The following is a 27,436-nucleotide window of genomic DNA, read 5'->3' on the forward strand; positions in this document are numbered from 1 at the left end:
GCAGGGCAATTTTTTTTCTTCTGGTGGTAATACATTCTCAGAGAGAGAGCTCCAACTTTTTCATTGAGATGTATCACTTATCACTTAAACATCAACCGTTGAAACACTGTTGCAATTGTTATTGATAGATAAACAACTTTAAAACACAAACTTTGATATACAAAATTGATACCTTACCAGGCCTTTATTCTGTCAGCTGTTCAGTCTTATAGGATTTGCACAGCAGTAACATGTCAGAGCTTTTGTAAACTTGATGAAAAAATTACCTTAGAAATATATAATTAGGGGCTGGAGAGATGGCTCAAAGGTTTAAGAGCACCAGCTGCTCTTCCGAAGGTCCCGAGTTCAATTCCCAGCAACTACATGGTGGCTTATAACCACCTGTAATGAGATCTGGTGCCTTCTTGTGGTGGGCAGACACACGTGTGGGCAGAATACTGTATAAATAATAAATAAATCTTTTTTAAAAAGAAATATATAACTAGGTAGCATATGGGTAACAAAATCTAAAATAAGAATGTGTCTGTATTTGAATGCCAGAGTTTCTTCGGATATGTAATTAGGAGAATTATTCAAAGATGTATACCCAAGAAATTTTTGCCCAAATAAGTTTAGCTGGTATTTTATAACTTAGAGACTAAAGTTTTCTATTTAAAACGCCATTAGTCCAGGATAGCCAAGGCTAACATGGAGAGACCCTGTCTCGGGGAGAAAAAAAAAAAAAAAAAGCTATTGATGTGTATTCTGCTACAATTGCAAAAGCAATCAAATATTGAACAGTCTCTGATAATTCCAAATACTGTACGGTTCACGCCCCTCACAAAACACTGAACGTGTGGGTCACTGGCGAGACAGTGTAGCAACGTTTTCCTTGTAATATATGAAGTCTTGCCAAAGCAGCAGACAGCATTATGACACACCATTTTGTCACAGCTGGCTCTCACTCGGGACAGTGCCAGCCAATTCAGGCCTGATCCTTTCTGTGTTTATTTCCACCTCTCCCAAATATCTGAAAACTGGTGTCTTGGCTCATTAGCATATTCATAAGCTCTATGACCACAAGCCTTTTTCCTTTAACAAACCGTTCTTTTGCAAGACATAGACAAAACAGCAGTGTGAATTCAGCAAATCTCTGGGGTTTTTTTGCTGTTATGGGTGAAACTCTGGGAGACTCTTCTGTTGATCCAGAGCACGGTACCTTCGCTGATGCACTACCTATGAGCACTTCACAAGGTAAAGTCCATTCCTGATGTGGCTGCCAGGCATGCTTCGGGCACTTGTGTGTGGGTGAAGTTGCATGTCTGTTTTCCACATGTGTTCATTACAGTATTTTACTCCTTTGGTCACTTCTATGGTGGTCACTTATAAATGTATCCAGAACCTTCAGCATAGAATCCTAGAACCTAATCCATGGTTTACTTCTGTGCATGGCTTTCCATCTCCTGAATTATAAGCATTAAAGGCAGGCATTTTGGCATCCAAAACCAGACCTGTTCATTTTTGTTTTCTGCATTTGCATACATATCACAAAAATACGTATGAGCATTTTAGAATATTTGAAAAATCAGTTTCCCCTCTTTTGTTGCATTAGGTAGCTTTTATAGCAGTTTTTAATCCTTCTTACAAAATTTTTATTCTTCAAGTGTTTTTTATTGTACTTTGTAATCTACATCTTCTTTTCCCCCAAAGAATTGCAAGCTCCTAGAGTGTAGGGACATGTTAGGGCTTGTTTTTTGTTTGTTTGTTTGTTTTTTACAATTTTTAATTAAAGAATATCTTTTCTAAGCCTCACACTTTACACACAAGGAAAATGAGGTCTCTATAAAGCTCTGAAAGCATACTGAATAAATAATTTACTTCTATTCAGATTTGTTGCACAGGAACAAAATTCTCCTTCTCCAACATTTTTCCATTGCAAAATGTTATGGTCTCTATTTCTATAGCTCCTTCTACTGGGGTATTTTCAGCACAGCTTCTTCTATTTTGTATCCTTTCTTATTTATTCTAGTGTTTCTGTTTGTTTTATTTTTTTCATCTATAGATTGCGTATAAAATAGGTTGTTGAGTAGGATGACTTGTGCTTTACACTGGAAGTGCAAAAGTATTCTAATAAAGTCATTTTTTGTTAAAATTAATAGTTTAACCTTTTAATTTTTCTGGAAGCTAAAAATTTAAACACACTTGTCACAATTTTAAAAACATCAGTTTTTTACTCTGTGTGTGTGTGTCGCTAAGAATCCAACTCAGGATTGAATGCGCTGTCTATCCCTGATCTGACCCCAGTCCTGTCACTGACTCAGTGTATACTTCTTTGGGCTTTTTATATAAGAGCTTAGTTTCATTACATTTTATAACATATTCTTTTCTCTATAAGCTATGAAAGTGAATGATATCTGTCTTAGTTTTAGCCTGCCTTGGGGCAGAATATCCTAGCTTTTTAATGAAACAGTTCTTAATTCCAACTTTGGTAGGTTTGTGTCTTTGGAAAGAACTTGTCTAGAATGAAGCACAATGAATATTTTAGGTTGACTAGAGGGCAGATGCTAGTTATGTCAAGATATGGTTAGTTGATTCAAGATTTTTATTCTGTACTGGTTTCTTATTTTATGCCATGACTTGGTCCTAAGTGTAATTTCCCTGAGTCTGAAATCTCTCCAATAGACTAACCCAAGATTTTTCTTTCTTTGTTAAAATGGTACAAAATAGAATTATGTTGCCAGGTATGCTGCTATGGCTTGTAGTCTCAGTGACTTGTGAGACTGGGTTGGAAGGATCTATCATGAACAGGAGTTGGGGCTAGCCTGGGTAACATGGTTTCTGGGTTGTTTTAAGTAATTAAAATATTACAACTAATATTTTAATAATAACGTTTTTAAGAATTTAATTATACAATTATAATAAAAATATTACAACTTTTGCTAATAATTTGAACATCGGCTTTTACAGACATCTGGTTTATTCATAAATGTTTTTCTACTAAAAATTTGGGCTACTAAAGTCCAACAACCTGTTTGTTGCTTGCATTGTGTTTTGTGGTTGACCACTAAATATTTACTCCACTCCTACTAAAAGAGATAAATTTGAATAAATTAAGTATACAACCGACATTAGCTATCCAAGGCCAACAATGATGACAAGCCATAGAGATTTTGTCTTTGGCCTAGACCATAAGCTTAGGAGTTCCTTTGTCCCCATCTGAGGCAAAGTAGATTTGGTGGTGTACAGTAGCTGGGTATTGCTACTGAAGAAAAGAAAAACACCCTGTGTTTAGTTTTGGTCCTAGACGTCCAGCTGCGTTGGTCATATCCATGAAGTTAAAGTCACTCCTTTAGCCACTGTACCCAAAGAGGACGTCTATACATTTTTCCAAGGCTCCATGAACACTGTGTCCCTTTCATCTCACTCATTTTCTTTTTCAAGAGTTCTGCAGGCAATCCCAAGTAACTCCGTTCTGGCTCTGATTTCCACTAATAAAAAATTGGCACAGTAGAAGGGACACTTCCTCGGACTCATGCTCAATATGCCTCCCTCTCTGGGTGCCAGACTCAGTCCTGTGTGGATTCTATAATTTTCAGCTGTTGCACCAGAGCTTGAAGGATGATGACACTTGTCCTCTGGATCTGGTTGAGCAATGGAAATTCGTCTTAGAGACATGACAAATGCTGCAATACAGCCCTTCAAAACCAGAGTCCCACAGAGATGGGAGCAGTGTTGATCACATACCACTTGTATGGTAAACTGTCTAAAGAGCTTGAGGCAATGCTATCCTAGAAACAGATAAGTGACTGAAGTTCTCACCTGGCCAGAAGTTTAAAGGAACCAAAATATAAGGACCAGACCTGTGTTGCCCACATACAAGTTTCATGAATGGAACAAGTCAGTTTCTTGTTTGTTTGTTTGTTTGTTTGTTTGTTGTGGGCCTTCCGTGTCCCTGAATGTTAACAGGGTAACTGTGAAGGTTACATAACATAGTGCTTGTGATCTAAAGGGCAGATCTAAAGCCCTCTGTGATGCCTATTGTTTCAGTATTGTCATATTGGTTACTGGGGGATCAGATAAAAGGCTCTGAGAGCAGAGTATCTTACATTTTAGACAGTTTAGAGAATATGGAAAACAAAGCCTGAAGTTATCTTCATTATACTAGAATAAGTAGCAGTTATTTGAATAAAAAGTAGCTTCTTGGAAAGTAACCATGCTCACCACTATCCCACCAATGCTAAAAGGGGGCATCTTTAGGAAAGCCCCCATGAGTGTTTTAAGAAGAAAACAATTAAACTTCAAGAAAACGGCTTTAAATATATTTTTCAAAAATATTTAAAAAAAAAAAAAAAAAACAAGCAAGCGGAAAAACAAACAAAAAACCTTTACAGTACTGGGGATGGAGTCCAGGAGCTTATTTACCAGGCAAGCGCTCTACCACTGAGCTTTATCTTCAGCCCTGGGTTGCTTCATTTTGTTGTGTTTAACATAGCGAAATTAATTCCCGCTGCATTGACATTCGTCTACAAAGAAATGAACTGCCAAAAATTGAAATTATTCTTTAGGATTAAATGAAAGCAGTGATTGTATCCACCCCACCCCACCCCCGCCAGAGGGAAAACAAAACAAAACAAAACAATACCAAAAAAAACCTTCTCTAGGTTATGAATAGTCTTTATTTGTTGAAGTGAAAGTCCAAAAGAGATTTAAAGTATTGATACAAATCTGAATTTCATAATATCCCATGCAATAGCAATTCTGAGAGTTGGAATGTGGCAGGGGTGGGAGGTGGAGTGCTTGCCTATTGTACACAAAAACCCTGGTTCTATCCCCGGCAGTAAAGAAAGAAAAACAATTCAAGTCATTTTAAGAGAACTTTATAGTTGTTGGTATTAACTTTTTCCTCAGCATGGTTCTAGTTCTGTCTGCATTTCTGAATTACCTGGTTTTAACTTCTTTCTTAAAATCTAAGACTTGGACTTTGGACTAGGTCGATTTCTAGATTCAGTGTCTTCTCATTGTTTCTCCAAAATAGTCAGTTTTCTTATATTCTCCCTCAAATTGTGAATTAAAGTCTATGAAAACACAAAAGACATGTCACTTCACAAGAAAGCACAAGGTATTTTTAAGGCAGGGTCTTGCTATCAAACTTTAAACTCACACTCTGTCTCTTTCCTCCTTAGTGCTGGGATCATAGGCACATTATAATTGGTTTTCAAAGCAACATAACAGCATTTATTCTCTCAAAAGTGCTAAAATAGTAATGTAAAATATGATCCTTTAAACAAAAAATACATTCTTATCTCTGCTATTGTCAGGTCACTGTGTCTATGAGTACACTTCCTAAATTCTACCTTTACCCTGAAGAAGTAATGCTGGAGAAAATCTATAATCAAAGTATCTTGTTAGGTCCACATTTCTTAGCTCAGTGGATTTCCTAATCTGGGCTGAGAAAATTTCTTCACTGACTTGAGGAACCAGAACTGGCCTGTGGCTTCATTATTTTCGCTTCCTTGGACACACCGGAGTGGCATAGATGTTAGTGAGTGCTTCCTGTCCATCTACTTGGCGCTGTGTATTTGTGTTGGAGTCATGCAAATAGAGCTGAGTCTCTGTACTTTTCTGCCTTTGTATGCACAAAGTACCTTTCCCTTTGTATGCACAGTTTTGCATCTGTGGCTAATTGACAGACATAGAGATTGCACATGCATCTAATAGCAGCTCCAATCCCACTCTTACAACCTCAGAACTGAGGTCACATGGCTATTTGAACATGCAGAGCTTTAGATCCATGTAATCTCTATTTGAACAAGCAATTGCCAAGACAAGATTAAGATCCCCACATGTAGAGAGCATCATGTGTGGTTAACACTATAAAGTAGATTGGAAAAAGTCAACTATCCGTTACATGTGAATTAACCCTCCTTCATCCATGCCAGGTTTTCTGTGTATGAGAAACTCTTACATCAGCTCTAGACTTGCAGATGGATGGCCCTACATTTGCCTCCATCTGTCTTCTAACTGTTGAGTGCCTGCTGCTCGAAAGGCATCATGGTGCGGTGAAATCTACATCTTTGCCTGGCTTCCATTGCTTTTTGATAGCCAGACTACACTTCATATATTTTACCTTCTTTCCCACCATATCCCAGGAAGTGGCCTACCTGGCTCTCTTCAGACTAATCTCATTTTACAAGAATACAGCCGCACTCCCTCTTGCCTCAGAGTTTAGCATGTTATCTTTAAATGCCTTTCCCAGACTTCCACCTTTTCAAATCCTCCCTGTCCTTTAAGGTCTGGTTCAAGGAACATCAACTTGATCTGTGAAGTTTTCTCTGAATATCCACATCTAAAGGTTCTTGTGTCCTCCAGTCTCCTCTACCCCCTAGGCTGACACCAGCCTGATCCAATCTACTGTCTCTGGACTACAGAACAGTCTCTTGACAGGTTTTGCTTGTTAAATGTGTCTGCCTTTCCTTCCAACATTGTTCTCCACCCAGCTTTTATCCACCATGGTTAAAAGTCAGGACTGTTTCTAGATCAACACTCTTTAGTGGCTCTCAATTCACAGGTCATGAACAAAAGGTCAAACTGGCCTGGTATTGCTAACCCTGCCCCAGGAGACTTCTATAGCTCCTTCCTTCTCCTGTCCATCTCCCCCTGGCTCTGCTGAAGCATCACTTGGCATCCTGCATAGTCCCCCAAGATCCCATGCACAGCCCTGCCTCGAGTCTCTCCCCCAGCTCCTATTCATCCATGAGTGTCATGCTGGGACACTCTTCCTCTGGCATATCACTGTCTCTCTTAGTCCCTCAGATCTTTGCTCAGATCTCACCTTGCAGTAACAACAGCCTTTCCATCCTACCCTGCCCACTGCCTTTCTCCTCTTCAGTTCCTCAGTTTCCTATTTTGAAAGCACTTGTCATCTTTTTCTATACCACATAGCTTATTGGCTGGTTGTATTTATAGCTTATAGTCTGCTTCATCCTCTAGAGCATTACCACCAGGGAGGCAGAGATTTTTTTTAATTTTATTAATTTATTCATATTACATCTCAATGGTTATCCCCTCCCTTGTATCCTCCCATTCCTCCCTCCCTCCCATTTTCCCCTTACTCCCCTCCCCTATGACTGTGACTGAGAGGGACTTCCTCCCCCTGTATATGCTCATAGGGTATCAAGTCTCTTCTTGGTAGCCTGCTATCCTTCCTCTGAGTGCCACCAGGTCTCCCCATTCAGGGGACATGGTCAAATATGAGGCACCAGAGTACGTGTAAAAGTCAGACCCCACTCTCCACTCAACTGTGGAGAATGTTCTGTCCATTGGCTAGATCTGGGTAGGGGTTTGAAGTTTATGGCCTGTATTGTCCTTCAGGTTGCTCATCCTCTTGTATCCCCATGAGACCATGAGCAGTACTTGGTAAACAGCAGTTCTCACTAATAACAGTCAGATAAGAGTAAAGTCCTCTGACACTGATAGTCTTCACCGTGTGATTTAGCCCTTAACAGAGACAGCCTTTTCTAATTTTTCTGTTTTGGTATATTCCCTAAGCCGAAGTATGTAATCACTAAGAAAGAATCCATGTTTTAGTCTCTATTCCTGGGAGGTGGGGGAAATACCTAATGCATAATAGTCAACTTGTTGATTCATTAAAACCAAGCTTGTCTCCTGTACTTCCAGCACCCTTTCCTGGCCTCCAAAGGCACCTGCACACACATGGTGCATATATGCTCAGGTGTACACAGATACACACAAAATGTTTTCAAACAAATCTTTTTTTTAAGTCTGCATATTTTTTTACCTTTTCTAGAACATTATTTAATTGGAATTATTTACTGTTTCTCTTTCAGATTAGCTTCTTTCTCTAAGTGATAGAAGTTTCCCCCATGTTCTCTCATGGCTTGATAATTCATTCCTGTTCAGAACTAAGTATTTTATTTTCTGACTGTATTATGGTTTACCCACTCATCTCCTGAAGGGTTCCTTAATGGTTTCCAAATTGTGACAAACATAGAGCTGTAATAAGCATCTGTGTGCAGGTTTGTTTTTGTTTTTGTTTTGTTTTGATGTGTGTGTGTGTGTCTGTGTGTGTCTGTGTCTGTGTCTGTGTATACCTATGTTTTCAGTCTGTTGGGTATGTGGCTGCTGGACTGTGTGGGAGGACCATGTTTTGTTTTATAAGAACTAGCTACACTGTCTTGCAAAGTCACAGATCCTGACGCATTCCTTCTGGTAATGAGGGAGTATTCCTGATGCTCTACAGCCTCACCAGCTTCTGGTGTTGCCAGTGTTTGAAGGTTTCCTAATTGTTTATGATGTTGAAGATCTTATCTTCTTGCCGATGTCTTTGTGCATTTTTATATCAAGTTGTTTGTTTTCTTAAGAGGTTTGTTGTGTGTTTTTAAGAAGACATTTATCAGATGTATTTTTTACAAATATTTTATTGACATAGTTTTGTACAGAGTAGAAAACTTAAGTTTTAATAAAGTTATGTTTATCTTTCATGAATCATACCTTTTTACTGTATATAAAGAAATCACCACCACACTCACCTAGGTTTTCTTTTGTATGATCAATGAGAAATGTTATACATAGTTGGTATAAGCAGTGTATAGGGTGCTTGTTTGTTAGTTTGTTAAGGGTCTACCTATGCAGCCCTGGTTGTCCTGGAACTCTCTATGTAGATCGGGCTGCCTCCAACTCAGAAATCTGCCTCCCAAATGCTGGAATTTAAGGTGTGTGACACTACACCGTCTCTGTACAATTCTTCTTACACATGGTTAGATTTAATTTTTTTATATTTTGTTGGGGATTTCTGTGTCTGTATTCTTGACCAATTTTGTTTACAGGGTTTTATCCCTTGTAATGGCTTTATTTGTTTTGATATTAAAATAATTCTGGCTTCATAGCATCAAGAATTATTACTTCTGTTTCTACTGACAAAGAACTGTTATGATTTCTGCCTTGAATGACAGGTAGAATTGACCAGTGTGTGCTCCTTGGCCTTCTGTTTTATAAGGTTGTTAATTACATATTCAACTTTTAACAGATATAGGCCTATTCAATTGTTTATTTCTTTTTGGGTACATTTTGGCAGACTATGTTTTGAAGAATGGGCCCAAGGAAGAGACTCACTTCATCTAGGTTATTGACTCTGTAGCATAGAATTGTCCATAATGTTTCCTTTATTAACTGTGTCTCTGTGTGGGGTTTTTTGTTGTTGTTGTTGTTACATTGTGTTGTGTGCCATGCATGTGTGCTAAAATTAAACCAGAACTTTGTGCATACCAAGAGCATCCTCTACCACTGAGATACACCCCAGCCTATTTATTGGCTTTTTATTGTCCCTGGATGAGCACAGTTCTTTACTTGATGCCAGTGTATACTGGGTAAAGTGGTGATTTCAATTCAACTGCACTAGCTATTAGCACTTAGCCTAAGTTACAGTTAGACTGTTACTAGAATCTATCTTTAGAAACATAAGAAAGTTTAACAGAAAACCCATAAGCCATGCTTGATTTGACCACAGTGGAATAGGATATGAGTCTGTGGGTCAGGAAGCAGAGGAGATGCTCAGTATGATCCTGTCCTCTTTTCCTTCTCCCCATGCCTCATGATAAGCTACCTAAACAACATGTGGCCCATTCCAGAAAAAGCTAACTTCTAGAGGTAAAATATGAGTGTGCTTTCCTTCTAGGTGCTGAGGCTAAAGCTATGGCTTCTCTAAGGCTTTCTTGATCTGAATTGAAACATTTACCATGAACCATTTGGCTTAGCATAAAGAAATGTGCACATAGAGATACATATTATATGCTTTATCTTCTGCCAAATCCACCAGTGGGAAGTCAATCCAGAGAAACTGTTTAAGTAGGTAGCAGAATGAAAATATGTTTTCTTATGTTGAATAAACAAATGGCACAACACAGAATTTATTTCTAAACCTTTCTATAGTCAGAGAAGCCACAACTGAATGTAAAATCTTGCTGTGATATTAATTAACTGTGAAATGATACACAATTTACTTAACCTTAAGCCTATTTTTAACACTATTAAATAATTGCACATGACTTCATATTATAGTATACCTGTAACTGCACTATAATTTAAATATGTTGATCTGCAATATTTATACGTTAATGTATCATATACACAAAAATACATGCATGATGGACATAAGATATAATGCCTACTGCTTAAGCAACTAAAAATTGTTAGCTATCATTATTAAATTATGCTTCTATGAATGAAATTCTGAGTCATTCCTCTTTTAATAAACAAAAGCCCATGAAACTAATCAAAGATAAAAACATTGGTACAGGGGCTGGGGAAATGGCTCAGGCAGTAAAAGTGTTTGCCTTGGAGGAACAAAGGCCTAAGTTCAGTCACCAGAACCCATATTTCTAAAAATCTGGAATACATTTATAGTCCCAGTTCTGAGGGGGAAGAATCAGATAGATCCAGTGAGAGAGCCTGTCTCAAAACTAGTATGTCTGATGTTCCTGAGGGCGACATGCAACACAAGTCCTCTGGCTTGTGCACATACACAGGCTCCTGCACACATATGTACATGTGAATATAAATGAACACACACATATAGCCACAATTTTTTAGGTAAATAAATAAGAAAATCATCTGTTGGTCAAACCTGGTTTTTTTTATTTCAGTATATCTTTTCTATTTTTCCATGTTATTATCTGATCATTCCTTTTTAATAACACAGCATACATGCAAGGAATAGATTTACTCCCACTTGTTAGATTAACTCGTGGAAAAATATTAGAGTTAAAAGTATTTAAGGGGTTGAGGTACAATTTAGTGGTAGAGTTGAAAATAAAGGATATCCAAGCTTACTTTTTAATGTAATCAAATGAATAACCACTTTTTTAGAAGTCAGACAGTATGAAGCCTTTAATTAAAAAAAAAAATAGAGATCCTCAGAGCCATTTTATAATTTCCTTTTAAAGCTACCGATATTTAACTCCAGAGATTTCTTCTGGCATTCACCTCTGTGTCTTGAGAATCACATGCTTGGCTGCTACTTTTTATACTATGTTCACCATCCATTCACCTCCAACTACAGATCATAAGCATTCAACCGTTTTACTACCACATTCCCTTTCCCAAATACACTTCTCTCTCCTCTCACCTTCACAGCGTAGTTTCGTGTAAATTGGAGTTAAGTCATTTGTCCATGGTTACATTGTAATAACTTTGAAAGAAATATTTACAAACCCCAACATCAGCATATTGTGGTTTCATAAGCAGTTGTCCTTCAAACATTAAGCTATAATTCGGCATGTTGTCCTTTCCCTGAGTATGAATCATATGTCTAAATCTTGCAGTCAACATGTTCAACCTTGCCTAACCTAGCACTTCCTAAATTTACTTGACTACCTGATATTTTTCTGTATAATGATTTTTAAAGGAACATCATTAGCATATGTATAATACAGTTGAGGAGGTGCCAGATAAGACAGACTTTCCAGGCCACAAAAGAGCAATTAAGCCTTGGAGTGAGTAACTCTGAGAAGCCAGGCACTCTCCTTTTCCAGAGGTCTTTAAAACGGGACATCTGTTTTTGGCATAGTCCTATTTGAACAATGGGACTCTGCCAGTGTTTCTTCCTCTTCCTGTCCCCCAGAGACCGTGTTGGAGGCTTTTCGCCCACCTTTTTTATGACGATGGGACGCTGGTTACTAATATGTACAAAATCTACAACTATTATTTATTTAGAGCTTAATAAGTATCATGGGTGTTTTACGTATCATTAGCCTTTTACATCTCATTAGTCTTCAGAACAGGACAAGGTGGCATTTATTTATAGATGGTGAAATTAGCTAGAAAGAGATCATTGAACTTAGACCTCCAAGGCAGAATTAGAATCCTGGCACCGGACACAACACTGTTCCATCCTTCTTTACCGTTAATGTTCAGAAAAGCAGAAAACCTACAAAAGTAACAAATAAGGTGGGGTTTTCTGTATTTATTATGTGAAAACCCAGCTCATCACAATGCTTATTCTAGTAGATTAGCCATTCCTTTAACCTTCCCACTAATTTGGAGGTTAGTATTTTTGTTAGTGTAGTGCATACTTTTCACTGTGACCAAAAGCCTGACAAGAAACAACCTGGACTTCCTGGGGATCCTGGTTGAGAAGGTATCACTATGGTAGAATAAGAGCAGGCAGCTCAGCCTCCTCAAGCCCTCACCCTTCTAGGAAACAGGAAGCAGAAAAAGACTGGAGGATGAAGTGGGGCTGGGCTAAAGCCCTCAAGGCCCATCCCTCAATGGCCTACTTTCTCCTGGTAGGCTCTACCTCTTAAAGATCCCAAAATAGTGCATGCGAGCTGGGTACCAAATGGTTCAGCATGTGATCCTGTGGGGTACATTTCACATTTGAGCTACAGCAAGAACAATTCAGCTGCAGAGCTCTTCTACATTTTATCTGTGACAATCTGCCATCTGGTAAATGCTTTCTTGCATGAGACTTTTGAAATTTGATGTGACTCGTATATATTAATTAAGACCAAATACATCTTGATCTATGAAAATTGGCTTAGGATAAAACTCACTTTTCCAACATGTTATATCAATATAGTAACAACACCATACAGTTCCAAAGATGCTGAGCCAAGAGACAGAAAAGATGTGTTCTCACCCACCCAATCTCTCACTGACTGTATTCATAAGCAGATCATTATACCCATTTTATTTTACTGTCAAATGGTAAACAACAATTATTTCAAAATGGCTTTCTCCCCTGATATTTCAGGATGATTTTTATCTCTGGATGTTGGCTCACAGATGGGAGAGGGACTATATAATTCCCAACTTAGTTTGTACTGATCAATGAGGAAGGGCCGTTGTGGGTAAGCAAGTAGGAGCCATATTTGTGAGTATCATGATATTAACCTAAAACAAGAAGACATTGAAAATCAGTGGTTAAGTGTCTCTTGAAAGTCATTGCTAACAAAGCTGCTAAGCTCTAGAGTTCCTGAGGTGTTGCCACATTGCCTCCATACCCATCAGAATGCATTTCTCAGAGTTACTCTTTAGTATTCATCCCTAGTGTCATGCCTGGCCCAGCATGAGTTCTAGGAATGTGTTGATGTTTAGTGTACACCTGGGAGATCAGGAAGTTTAGATTAAATGTGTGGCCACAGAGCTCCAGACCATTTGTGTTCAATACCCAACTCTTCCTAGTAATTGTCCACAAATTACTTCTGTATCTGGGCCATATTTCTCAAAAGCTTTCAGAACTGAGTTTAGTCTCACAGTTTTCTGTATGTTAGGCAAGTATTAGATCACTGAGATACATCTTCAGCTTTTTATTACTCTTCCTTGAGAATTTTGGGTATGTGGTGGTATATGCCTATAAACCCAGCTCTCAGGAGCCAGAGGCCAGAGGATCTCTGTGAGCTCTAGGCCAGCCATGACTGCACAGTAAGACCCTATGTAAAACAGAAAAAAAATTTAAAAAGAAAAAATTCTGACTATCCTACTTTACAGAGCTGTTATGAGGATTAAATGAGATCAACGCAGTATAGCATCTAGTATAATCATTACAAAAGCCTCAAGGGTCTATTAACATCAACCACTTTAAACCAGTCAGGTGTTCATGTTTTGTTTTGTTTTTTTCCTCTTTTAAGGTACTGGGAATTGACCCTCGCATCCTGTACATGCTAAACAATTACTCTACCACTGGGCTGTAACTCCAACCTCTATAGAACTTTACATCCAGGCTTTTAAAACAATTGTGGTATAGATTTGATGTTACTCACATTTTCTGTACTGCTGATTGAACCTGGGACTTCACTCAGGCCAAGCAAACTCTCTACTACTAAATCACACCCCAGACCTCCCCAGAATTTCTCCAGTAGAAGTTTTTCATTCCCTAGATTACAATGTAATATGCCAAAGGCCAACCATATGGTCCTAGAGCTTGGTGTCACAACCTCATATCATTCTGACCCACTTCCACACTCCCAAGTGGAGCCTACTCTATTAGCGGAGTCATTTTACTCTTGCATGAAATCGATTATACTTTTGTTTGAAATGCATTACACTTTGGAGTAGTGAGAGAAGGCTGCTCGTTAACCATAACAGAATTGAGAGCCAAGTTTGAAGGTCAAAGAGAAACAGCATAGAGCTGTGTCCTTGCACACAAAATTTGTCTAAAGACTTTCTTAAAAGGTTGTGAAATTGAAGGATATGTCCCGAGGCAACAAGACTCATGTCACCCAGCTGCAAAGTTAAGACACCAACTTACTCCTGAGAAGGGCTGTCGTTCATGCAAATATTTTGTCCATTTGCTCTTTCATGGGTAATTGCACGGAGTAACAAAAAACACTTACAGCTTGGCAGCAACAGAAGCTTATGTTTTCTAGAGACAAAATAAGAAGCAGCTTTCCTGGACCATCTCTAAGTCAAAGTAAAATAAAGCATGTTTGGATCCTGTACCTCCCAGGAACCGTGTCCATGGAGTAATGCTGTTGAGGTCAAGGTGTCCCAGAATCCAGAAAAGGGAGGGAAAAGCATGTATTTCATCAGTATGTCTTCCTAGAGATGAAGAGGCAAATGTTTTTCTTTCTTCTTTGTCCTTCCTGCATAGAGGAATTAGGAAGCCTGGGCTAGCGTATAGCTCAGTAGTAAAGCACTTGCCTATCATATGGGCAAGTCTGGGTTCAGTGCCCAATATGACAAAAGAAGAAAAAAACAACGTAATGAATTCTAATCTTCTTGATAGTCCTCAAAGGGAAAAGACTAAATATATGGAGTTAAGAGCAGAGTTCTAGCTCATGCTGTGTCTTAATCGTAGTATCAAGCCTTAATCTCTTTAGGGGAACTTACATTGACAAAAATAAAACAATAATTGATTACAAAAAAGAAAGAATCCCCAGTTTCTTCTTCTCAGAAAAATGAGAAACCATTCTACTCTTCCCTATATAACATTATTACTTAATTGGCAAGTGTTTAGAACACCACAGCCATGCAGAAGGGCTAATGGGAAACAGGATAAGGTGTCTCCTCATTCAGGACAACATGCAAATGCAAATACTGTAAATACTTAACCAGATAGGAAATTACGTCAACCTTAAAGAAGAGGAAGATTTGTGGAAGGTTTCATGGGGAAAGTAGTGTTTAGCTTTGAAAGACAAGGAGGAGTGCAGTGTAAAGAAATGAAGGATAGGAAAAGATTCAGCGACCTCGAGAATCTGCATCTACAAAGAAGAGCAAGAGGAGGGAATGCAGGGCAGGTAGACAGCATGGCATCCAGCAGTAGGACACAATAGGTATTAGAACAACCAATAGAAAATAAGACTGAGAAAGTAAACTAGGGCTGTGCCATGGAGGACTTCTAATGCCAAGCTATGACATGGTGACTTATTATACAAAATTGCTGGTTGACCGGCTTCCCTGACAGCATATCCTTAATAGTGGAGCTCAGGGAAACAGCATTCCCTTAAGGAAAGGTGAAATTAATAGAGGAATGCAAGGGTTGGTTAGAACAGAGAAATAGTTCTGTATGATACTTCAATGATAGACACATCACATTACACTCCTATTAGCATCCATAGGCTTATTTACATACAGTGCCTAATGGAGACATGACTTTAGTTCATAAGAGCATATCCATACTGGCTTATTAGTTATCACAGGTGTGCCACACAAGCACAGAACAGTGGCAGGGGCACACCCTGTGTCTTGGAAGGTAAGGTGCTATATAAGAGCTATCCTTTTACTTAATTTTATATGCACCTTAAAAAGTCATTTTAAAATCTGTAATGCCAGGCCTAGTGGTGCACACTCGCCAAGCCAGTGCTCAGATGGAGGGCTGTGGGCTAGAGGCCTACCTGGGCTGATATTGAAACCCTATCTCAAAAACCCTAGGCCTGGGGAAATGGTAGAGCCTTTGCCTAGCATGTGCAAAACTGTGGGTTTCCATCCCCAGATGGAAAAAGAAGTTAACCAATAAAATGATGAATGGCCTCCAGGTGTGGTGGTACCTTTAATCCTAGTGCTTGGCCCAAGTGGTGGTGCACGCTCCCAGCACTCGGGAGGCAGAGGTAAGCGGATCACTGTGAGTTAGAGGCCAGCCTGGTCTACAAAGTGATTCCAGGATAGCCAAGGCTACATAAAGAAACCCTGTCTCAAAAATAAAATAAAATCCTAGCACTGGGAGGCAGAGGCAGCCTGATCTCTGTGAGTTCAAGGCCAGTGGTCTACAGAGCAAGTCCAGTACAGCCAGGGCTCTGTTACATAAACACTGTCTCAACACACCCTGTCCCCCAATGATGAATGACCAAATTTTCCTGCAACCTATGTATTTTTACATCTTTATTTTCACTTCTCAGTATGTGTACAGAGGCTTACCACCTTTAACTCCATCAGTCACAATAGATGCTGTAAGAAACATCCAACTTTAAGGGCATTAAAATCTGGACACGAGATGACATCTTTTGAAATGAAAATTACTGATAGCGAAGGGTAAGGCTATAGAAAAATAAAAATTAAACATGCTAGATAGAGAGGCAGAGTGAATGCACTGACATGGGCTGGGTCCAAGAGGATGAATTTTGAAGCAAATGACATAGTTGATAGGTGTGCCTGCCAAGTAGGAATACAGACTTCTTTCTAGATGTCCAGGACATCCAGAGACCAGGATGTCCTCTAAGTTATCGCCAATTCACTTTCCCCCTCTTAGTGTGCAGTGTTTACACCATGACATAGATAATTGCAGGTCGTTTGGGTACTTATTATACAGATATTCAACATGGAACCCAAACTTTGCCCAACGAGCCCTCTTGCAGCCATGAAGCACATCCACAGAGCCAGACTCCCTACTTGTATCTACAATGCACTTTGTGTTCTCATGAAAACCACAGCTGAACTCCGTCATCTCATGCAGCCTTTGAGAGAGAAAAAAAATCCCTTAGCTCTCTGTATTCTGGGAAAAGGCAAGAGGACCGTTTCCGGATACCCCTATGAGAGGAGCCACCTTACAGAACATTTTTATCAGTGAGAGACTATTTGCAAGGAGAGAGTTTCTGAGTCAGCATTTGAATCACCCACACCCACTTAGCCCATGAACCTTGGAGTAGTCCTGTAACCTCACCAGTCCTGTCTTATTGATCTCCAAAGTGAGGATATTTCAGCATATGTGGAATAAAAGGTAGATATCTGGTAGTGTCTGGTACATAGGAGGTACTCAATAGGTCTGTTTCTTTCTCTTCTTCCCTGGCCCCTCTTCCAAAAGTTCACAGTCACTTCCTCCAGCCATCAATTCACTTAGTATTTAATAGATAAATATTTAATGAGCATCGACTGTGAGTCAAGCATTTGTCAAATGGTGCAAATATGACTACAACCAAGATAAAATTTATGAGTTCATTTCTTTGTCGCCAGAGTTAACAATCTTGAATTTACACAGCTTTGTAACATTTAAAGTAGTGATTGCTTTTCTAGGCACCACTTTGAATGGTGAGCTCATTTCAAGTAAACCAAGTCAGACTTAACAATTGTATAAAAATGTAAAGTCTATACTAATGAGTGACTCATAGATCATATTCAGTACTCGGCACCCTAATAGGTCAGTTACGGTGATAGCAAATCATACTCATCCCTGGTTTGGTTCGCAGCTGCCAAATGGCAGTTCATAACTGCCAGTAACTCCAGTTCAAGGGGATCTGCCACATTCTTATGGCCTTCACAGGCACCAAGCATGCACATAGTATACATACACACATTTGTCAATGCTCATACACATAAAATAAAAATAATTTTTAAAGAAGAGCCAGGCATGGTGGCATACACTTTTAAAGAGACAGAGACAGAGAGAAAAGGAGAGGAGAGGAGAGAAGAGAGGAGAAGAAAGGAGAAGAGAAGAGAGGAGAGAGAAACCTCAAATACATAAGACTGGGAGGATGGCTCATCCAGTAAGGTGCTTGTAAGCATGAGAAACTGAGTTCAGTACCCAGAACCCAAACAAAAATATCAGGCAGTAGCACCCACTTGTAATCTGAGCACTGGGAAGACAGAGAAGGAAGATGTCTGAAGCTCACCACCAGCCATTCTAGCATACCCAGTGCACCTCAGGACATAAGAGACCTCATCTCAAAGGTTATGAAAGATGTTCCTGAGGATGAAACATACATGTTACACACACACACACACACACACACACACACACACACACACACACGCATGCATGCATGCATGCATACGCACACAAGAAGAATGCAAATCAGCAGCAAGACACCAAAAATCTAAGTCCAAAACAATGTACAAAGGCTACTTATAGCTATTTCTAAAAAGAAAACATAGAAATGGCCAAAAGGTGTATGAAAAAGTGGTCAATATTACTAATGAGATCAAAACTACAATAAAATATGCTGACCCACTGCTGTTAGAATGGCTAGTACATAAGGAGAAGAAAGGAATGGAGCAACAGAAACCTCTTCAGCGGTGTATATTGTGTATTGCACAGCCATTATAGAAAACAAGCAGAGAGTCTCAGAAAATCAAATATAGAATTTCCATGTGATTAGAAGCCCCACGCTAAAAAATATGGTCAGGGAAGTAAAATCACTATGTCAAATCTCTGTACTCCTGTGTCCATTGTAACACTACGCACTATAGCCAAGAGATGAAATCAACATAAGAGTCTAAGACATAGGCAGAGGCACTGGATCTCAGTGAGTTCGAGGCCAACCTGGTCTACAAAGTCAGTCCAGGACAGCCAAGGCTACAAGAGAAACCTTGTCCAGAAAAACAAAAACAGAAAGAGAGAAAGAAAGAAAGAAAGAAAGAAAGAAAGAAAGAAAGAAAGAAAGAAAGAAAGAAGAAGAAAGAAGAAAGAAAGAAAGAAGAAAGAAAAAGAAGAAAAAGAAAGAAAGAAAAGAAAGAAAGAAAGAAAGAAAGAAAGAAAGAAGAAAGTCAGTCAGTCTAGGACATATGAACAAGTAAAAAGAAACAAAAACTATGTGGTATGTATAGACACACATATGTAGAACATACACACATATATGCACACACACAAACAAAATAAAACACATAAAGTAAAATACATACTTTGTAGTATATATACACACACATATGCAGAATGCACATGCATGCATGCACACATACACAGACATATACTGGAATTAAAAAGGAGAAAATTCTGTTCCTTGTAGCAACAGATGACCCAAAGAAACATTGTGCTAAAGGAAATAAGCTAGAAGCAGGAAAGCAAATATCACACATGCTTGCTGGTTGCCAAGGACTGGGCATAGGGGAAATGGGAAGACTAGCCAGGTTTCCATTAGGCCCTGGAGACTCTGGACAGCAAGATGACTACAGTTAGGAATACTGTATCATGTATTTGAAATTTGCTAAGGAAACAAATCTTAGGTTTTCTCAACACTGAAACAAAGAATTATATAAAGTCATGAATATGTTAATTAAATTGATTATGGTAATAATTTCATAGTGCATACATATATCAAAACATCACTATAATGGTCATTTAAATATGCCAGTTTTATTTTATCAGCTGTGTCTTAATAAAAGTGGAAGAAATTTGTGCTAAGAAAAATAACCATTACCAGATCCAGCCAATGACCTGCTGTAGAGGACAGTGTGAACAGAGCTGTTGGCCTGACATTTAGACTGATTTCTTCCATTGCAAACACTATAAGGTGTTGCTAGTATACTCAAGTAAAGGCTGACTCCCTTCTCACTGCAAAGCCACCTGGATGGTACTAGAGAGGCAGCGATGTGAGTAACACACTTTGTTAACTCACTCAGCTCCCTCCCTTACGTCCTTGAGGAATGCTCTCCCCTTCAGAACTTGATTCATAGCCTGTTCTTTTTTCTATTTCAGGAATTACCATGGTTGACACAGAGATGCCATTCTGGCCCACCAACTTTGGAATCAGCTCTGTGGACCTCTCTGTGATGGATGACCACGCCCATTCCTTTGACATCAAGCCCTTTACCACGGTTGATTTCTCCAGCATTTCTGCTCCACACTATGAAGACATTCCATTCGCAAGAGCTGACCCAATGGTTGCTGATTACAAATATGACCTGAAGTTCCAAGAATACCAAAGTATGTTCTCTTCTCAAACTACTAAGACTGGAATTAGATCCTTCAATAAATGCTCAACAGATTAGCACATTGAAGAGAAGGCATCTTTGCTCACTTGTTTATCCATTACCCTTGAGGTTCTAGATATCTGCGGTAGGCCAAAAAGAAGGCATATAATGTTCCCAGTCTTTTTTCTCCTTTCCTTCTCCTCCCTCCCTCATTTCTTTCCATTCTTGTTTCCTTCTTAGGAACATTTTCTGGCATGATTACAGTGCCGGTTTTGTCTTAGGCTCAGAGTCCATCTGTAAACCTTGAATTCTTCCAGCCTCTTATTAGTTAATAAGTCACAGTTGCAAATCAACTTATGTGACTCATCATCACTAAGTTACTATTACAGTTGGTTTGTTTTTTTGTTTTTTGTTTTTTTCTTAATCTATAGTTTTTGAAATTTACCCCAAACCCTAGTTTGAGGCATACACTTATATCTTAATGTTATAGCTGATTGACAGATCACCATGCCACTAAGTAAGTTAACAACATCAAACATCAGGCTCAAAAAAAAAAAAAAAAACCAGAACTGGGCGTGGTAGCATACATCTTCAATCCCAGCACTCTGGAGGCAGAGGCAGGTGGATTTCTGTAAGTCTGAGGCCAACCTGGTCTACAAAGGGAGTCTAGGACAGCCAGGGCTGTTACATAGAGAAACCCTGTCTCAAAAAAAGAAAAAGAATAAAAAGAGAGAAAAAGAAAGAAAGAAAAACCAGAACTAAACTTTTCAAGATAACGTATCCCTTCTGTGATGCTATTTCCTTGATTTTTATCTTGTGGGCTGATGTGCTGGTTTTCCAGAGTCACCCCTGTGTCACTGACAACCATTACCTGATAATAAGTAAGAACTTCCTGTAATTTCTAGTTGTTTTCTTTAGATAGATAGTATACGTGGTTGTATTTATCTGTGTGGTTATGGGTTAGAACCTAATACGGAAATTCAGTAAGCCCGAGCCACTGGCAAATGCAGCATTTGCTTCACATGGGTTTCTTCTGCTCTCTATCAAAGATCACTTTACAAACCCCCTGTTGACTCAACCCTGTCCATAACCTGGCACCTCACCGTCACATTTTCTCAACCATGTTCCTTCCTTGTTTCTTTTGCAAGGAAGGCTTTAAACTATTTCTAAAGTGCGACATTTCAATAAAACCCATAATAGCAGAATGAATACCATATGCAGCCCATCCACCCCTGCCAAATAAGCTGCACCACTTCAAACCCTGCGCAGCGTCTGTGGGGAGAAGGGGGCACACTTGTTCCCTTGCTTCTAATTCCCTTCCCGCTTTATTTGTGCAGGTGAGGCTCTGGGGTGTTGTGACTTGCCTGAAATGATAAAGTCTTACTCTTTCCTCTCTGAGCACCAGTGTTTGTTCATGCTCCCCCAGCACCTCTCTTCTGAGATAGTAAAGTTAAGGCATGAAAATTCGAAGGCCACCATGGAAAACCATGGTGCCTTTTCAGGATTGTTTATCATGAGATAACCATCTTCTCGAATTTTCCGATGCACAGGTGCGATCAAAGTAGAGCCTGCATCCCCACCTTATTATTCTGAAAAGACCCAGCTCTACAACAGGCCTCATGAAGAGCCTTCCAACTCCCTCATGGCCATTGAGTGCAGAGTCTGTGGGGATAAAGCATCAGGCTTCCACTATGGAGTTCATGCTTGTGAAGGATGCAAGGTAAAAAATAAATTTTAAAATCACCCAAGAGTTTTTCTGAAAATTTTCCTACTCCATTTCCGGTTACAAACTCACTCTATTAAGATAAAGTTGTGGGGTTTTTTTTGGGGGGGGGGGGCAGAACTCATTCTTCAAGTAATATAATATTTGAAAATACAAGAAAAGCTGGTAAAAGCAAGGTTACTCTGCCTCACTTCTCCTTCTCCAAAATGATTCTTTGAGGTGCTCATCTAAGCGTATCTTGCAGAATTGTTTTGAAAGGACTTGTCCAAGGTGTCACAGCAAGACAGTGAATGGTGAGCCAGCACCAGAACCTAATTTCCCGATTTCCCTGGTGTATTTCCCATCATGCTATGTAATCTCTTAGGCAAGTAAGGTTTGACAGACTGTATACGTGTGTCACTTGCTCCACAGACTAATGCTGTGATATTGAGCATATTTCTATATGAGACCTGTAGAAAATGTTAGTCAAATGCATGCGGTCACTGGGGTGAGGGCTTCACTTATCCCCAGAACTGCAAAGGGAAAAGAGAAATTATGGATTAATGAGAATTGTTCCTACCAAGCCCTAAGTGAAGTGCTGTTACCTAGACCATCATTATCCAAAGCCTTGTGCGATAGACAGGCAAAAAGAGACTTCCTTTGTGGAAAAAAAAAAAAAAAGTATTTCAGAAAGTTAGTAATATGCTGCCAGTTATAAGGAAAACACATTAGTACGTTCATGTTTTTATATACATACTCAGGGATAAAATAGTATTTAGTTTATCATATTTTGGAAGCCATAGAATACATTATTTATTGATACTTACCTTATAAATACTGGAGGGTGTAGTGGTATACAGCTTTAATGTTAGTACTCAGGAGCAGAGGCAGGAGCTTCTCTCTGAGCTCAACCTGGTCTCCATAGTGAGTTTCAAGCCAACCCCACATCAAGAAAAATAAAACATAAATATATGAAGTAAATACTGCCTAATTTGAGCTTTTTCTGGATAATAAAGATGAAGCACACCAGGTAGACATGAGTTAGGACTTCTGAGTTCTAGATGGATGATAGACCAATAAAGGAAAACTAATCTTTACTAAATTCATAGCCCCCAGCAGATAGGGTGGGGGGGTGCCATAGTCTACAAATACTTTCTCATCTATAAAACAATGCAATTTAGTTAAGTGGTCTCTAAAATTCTTTTAGTCCAAAAGTAATCTAACACAGTAAAAAGATACAAACCACAGTCACCTCTGCCACTTTCTCAGTTATAGCCTGCCAGTCACATAAACACTTTAGCCCTCAGTCACCTCATGTGGAAAATGATTTGATTAGGTTGGCAGGCAGCTCTTACACATCTTTGAGGTTTGAATTTCAAAAAGAGTCCTTGAAGCACTCCTGGCAAGAGATGCTTTCATTTAAAACACTAAAGCCCATTCAGGAGCCTGGCATGATAGCACATGCCTGTAATCCCCACTCTCAGGAGGTATAGGCAGAAGGATGGTGAGAGACCTTGTTTCAAAAAACAAAAACAGTAGGAAAAAAAATCACTCTATGATTAAAATATCTATGAAACTACATCACTATGCACAATCAATAATCTAAGATCCCTGTAAGTAAGAAGATGCTGTTGTATTTAATAAGAAAAGTTTACACAATTTTTTTGAGTTGCTGAATTCTGAACCATATTTATCTGAAGAACTCATTTAGTTTGGGTAATGCTGGTTGTATACATTAGTGAGTGTGAACTGTAAGATCGTTCAGACTTCACAGTAATTTATTTCCTACATGTTGGTAGAGTGCCTAGAAAATTGGAACCTGCAAGCAAGTAACCCCACCCTGATTCAAGCCATACATTCACGGGAAGTTAGCAACGGTGAGGACAGCTGAGAAGGCAAAGTCAGAAACACTTTCAGTATTTGGTGATAGTCGTAGAAGTTAGGTCCTGAAGACACTAAAACTCAGAAGACAGAGCAAGCAAAACAGAAAGAGGAAGAAAATCCAAGAGCCTTCAAGCTGTGACCAGGAAAGGGTAGAAAGGGGACTTGGAGGTGCAGCTTGGTGACAGAGCATCTGCCTAGAATATACAAGGCTGGTTCCATCCCCCTGCAACGCCAAACAAAACAGACAGGAAAAACAGGGTGGAAGGTAGAGATGGAGAGTGAACAACGAAACCGGCACGTTCCTACCTTACCAACCGGCACGTTCCTACCTTACCAACCAAGCAAAAACCAGCACAAAAACAAAAACAAACCCAGGAGTATTATATCACTGTAATAACTTGCTAGCATCCTAAAATGTAGGAGATAGAATTCCTAGACAAAAATGAAAACACTGTGCTTTCCTAGGAAGAGAAAATAGACATGTCCATATTTTGTTTTATTTTTTGATACAGACCTCAAACTCACAATCTTTCTGCCTCTACCCACCTTGCTGGGATTGTAGGCCTGGGATACCACCCCTAGCAAGACACCTGTACATTCTAAAGATGAAAAAACATTAATGGAGGGAAACGGAAAAAAAAAAACATAATGGTGCATATGTGTGATGACATCATAATGGGACCCATGGGTGTGTGGGCTCACTTAAATTAATAACAGAAATGTAAGACTGCTAATGAAATAATGTGATTGGCTTCTTCACATGCACAGTTCTCAAAGTATAGCCCAGGGCCTCAGAAATCCATAGGGCTCTTTCAAGGCAGCCTCAGCTTTGAAATTATTCCATAGTGTTAACACTGTTTATTCACCTTCCTGCTCTCATTCTCTCACAAGTGCAATTGAAGAGTTATAGAAATGACATGATTTGGAGTAATAACAACACTTACAGCTAGTGGAATTTTGCTCATATGCCCTTACATGTGATTTCTCTGTTAGATGCTGGTACTGTTCTATTGCTGCTGTGAGGATTCACCACGACCAAGGCAACTCTTAGAAAAGAAAGCATTTAAGTGGGGTCTCACGTACAGTTTCAGAGGTTTAGTCCATCATCATGGTAGGAAACATGACATCGTGCAGGCAGATGCTGGAGGAGTAGCTGAGAGCTACAATCTGACCTATAGTCAGAGAGAGCAAGGCTGGGTCTGGCATGGGCTTTTGAAACTTCATAGCCCACATCCTCCAACATGGCTACATTCCTAATCCTTCTAATCATATCCAACAGTTCCACTCCCTGGTGACTAAACATTCAAATATATCAGCCTGTGGGGACCATTCTTAGTCAAATTGCCGCATTACTGTAGTGTGCGTGCGCACGTAGCTCCAGCTGCTGGAGAAGCTGAGAAAGGAGGATCAGTTAAGACCTGAAGCTTGAGACCAGCTTGGGCAACACAGATCCAGACTCAAAAATAAGTTGTTCTCATTTTCTATTTCTTGTTGAACAAATATCTGTAAATTAAACCTATGTAAATAAAAGCTCTTTAAAGTCATCACAACAATTTAATAGTAAGGTTGATTCCCACTTATAGGGCTTAGAGCCTGAAGAAACACAACATAAGCACCAAACTGCTGCCTCGTTCCCAGTACATTAGCCCAGTGGCTGTCAGTAACAAAGATGTCCTCTTAGCTTATCACCAGTACCCATGAGAACTAAGGAGAATGAAACTAGCGAACGCTTTGTCTCACCTGTACATAGCTTAAAATGCACTTTGGCAATTTCCTATTTGCCATTTCCATAGGATATGGGATACCCTCATAATTATAATTCAGTCAAGCACAAAGCTTGTAGACTCCTTTATGGATCAAAACTTTACTGCATAAGGCAACTGTGATGAGGTCTTCTTAAATATAGTTAGGATGCCAGTGGGGGCAGCTCACTTTTTGATTCCTGTCAAAAGGCAAACAGGAACAAAGTGATAGGGGTTGGTTAAAGTGAAATAGTGATGCGTTCTTGGTGTGTTACTATGCAGACTTACACACAATAAAACATTCTGAGAGGTTATACATGTCTTAGAGCTCAAAAGACCTCTCACTTGCTGCTTACAAATACACACTTTTTGTTTTTGTTTTCTTGAATATCTCCCTTGTTTTAGGCCCTTCTCCATTAGTAAAATGATATGCCTGTGGCTTTTGGCTCGTGGTCCTGGCCCCAGGTTAAGAGCCCACAACTGATAATTGCTTTCTTGATGCAGAATTCTAAAGTAACATAGGATTTCACATAGTGAGAGATAGAAAGTGGGAGTGTGTGTGTGTGTGTGTGTGTGTGTGTGTGTGTGTGTGTGTGTGTGTGTGTCTTCCTCTTACAAAGTAACCATATTCAATCGCAGGGACTCTACCCTAGTGGCCTTATCTAATCTTAATCCCTGTCCAAGGCTCCACCTCCAGCCTCCAACAGTCAGATTAAGTTTCTGCCCTATTCCACGTTGCATAAAGATTAAAGCTTTAACACTTGAAGCCTTAAGAGACACACTCAAAACAGAGCAATCATATTTTGTAATCTTTTCCAAAAGATCAGTTAGAACCAAGATTTACCTAAAGCTCTGAGTAAATACAATCTGCACTACAGTTAAATGCATCCTACTTCTCCTTCTATTTGGGCCCTCCCTGTCTTGGGTACATGGTTCCAGTACATTCCTGCTTGCCTAGGGTGGCTCAATAACTCAGCTCCTATGGGCTGAAGTACTTCATGAGAAGGCTACATACAATCCCAGCATGGAACTTTTAGTCTCATGGTAAAATCAGTACCATGCTAAGGACTCAGCTTGTTGTACATGGAATTTTGTTAAAAAATAAAGGAACTGTAGAGCTGGAGAGATTGCACAGTTTAGAGCACTGACTGTTCTTCCTGAGGACTAAGGTTCAATTCCTAGCACCCACATGGTGGCTCACAGCCCTCTGGAACCATAGTCCTAAGGATCTGGCGCCCTCTTCTGGCCTCTGTGGATACTGCATCATGGGATGCAAGAGCATGTGTGTAGACTATACACATGGAATAAAACTAACGAGAAAAATTGAAATAATTGGGCCATTACCATGGCTCAACAAGTAAAGGTACTTGCTGAACAAACATGATCACCTGAGGTACATACACAAAACATACTTAAAGGTAGAAAGAGAAAATCGGTTCCACAGAGTTGTTATTTCCACACCCATACCATGCCACACAGGTACCTCTTCCATCCTCATCATCATTGTCATCATCATCATCATCATCATCACCGTCATCGTCATCATCATCATAGAATTAAAGAGAAACTGGGAAAACATTTTTAAAAATAAGACATAACCAAAAGCAAGAGTCATTTTCTTAAGGCAATTAGGAAGACATTGGATCAGTGTATACACAAGAGCAGCTTCTGAAACAGCAACCTACAAACTTCATTATGCTTTTACTGAATGATCATCCAAAGAGTTAACTGCTGAAAGAATAAGTAAAATAAAGATGCAGGTGGAAATGCACATTGTTTTATAGACCCTAAAATAATAAAGAGCACTACTAGAGTGTTTCCTTATTAGTGATATGAAGAAGCTCTGGAAAAATCCAACTTCATTAAGTCAGTAAGCAAATTCACAGGAAAACACTCAGTGATATCCTTATTTCTTCCTCTTCATTCTTGAAAGTTAAATGGCATGAAAACAGTTTGTCATTAAATTGGAGTAGAATAACAGTAAAAGCAAGTTCTTAGGTATATATTCAGATTAAAATTTTGTATACAAGGTTGGGCATAATAGTCCACACCA

The 27,436-nt window shown here is 39.3% G+C and overlaps 1 protein-coding gene across 6 annotated transcripts in view; it reads left to right on the plus strand.

The window, feature by feature from the left end:
* The window catches only part of Pparg (peroxisome proliferator activated receptor gamma), a 126,666-nt gene that overhangs the window by 57,535 nt on the left and 41,695 nt on the right, over positions 1-27,436 (plus strand). For 5 of the 6 annotated variants that reach the window (XM_051155117.1, XM_051155115.1, XM_051155116.1 and 2 more), the window contains 2 exons: positions 19,841-20,068; positions 21,606-21,775. In XM_051155117.1, the coding sequence (XP_051011074.1) occupies positions 19,849-20,068; positions 21,606-21,775 (390 nt within the window). In that variant the 5' untranslated portion in view covers positions 19,841-19,848. Of the gene's footprint in view, positions 1-1,143; positions 1,234-19,840; positions 20,069-21,605; positions 21,776-27,436 lie in introns of those variants that run through there. The other variant, XM_051155114.1, reaches the window with a different exon arrangement.

The sequence above is a fragment of the Acomys russatus genome, chromosome 13, assembly GCF_903995435.1.
Source record: "Acomys russatus chromosome 13, mAcoRus1.1, whole genome shotgun sequence".
Taxonomy (NCBI): domain Eukaryota; kingdom Metazoa; phylum Chordata; class Mammalia; order Rodentia; family Muridae; genus Acomys; species Acomys russatus.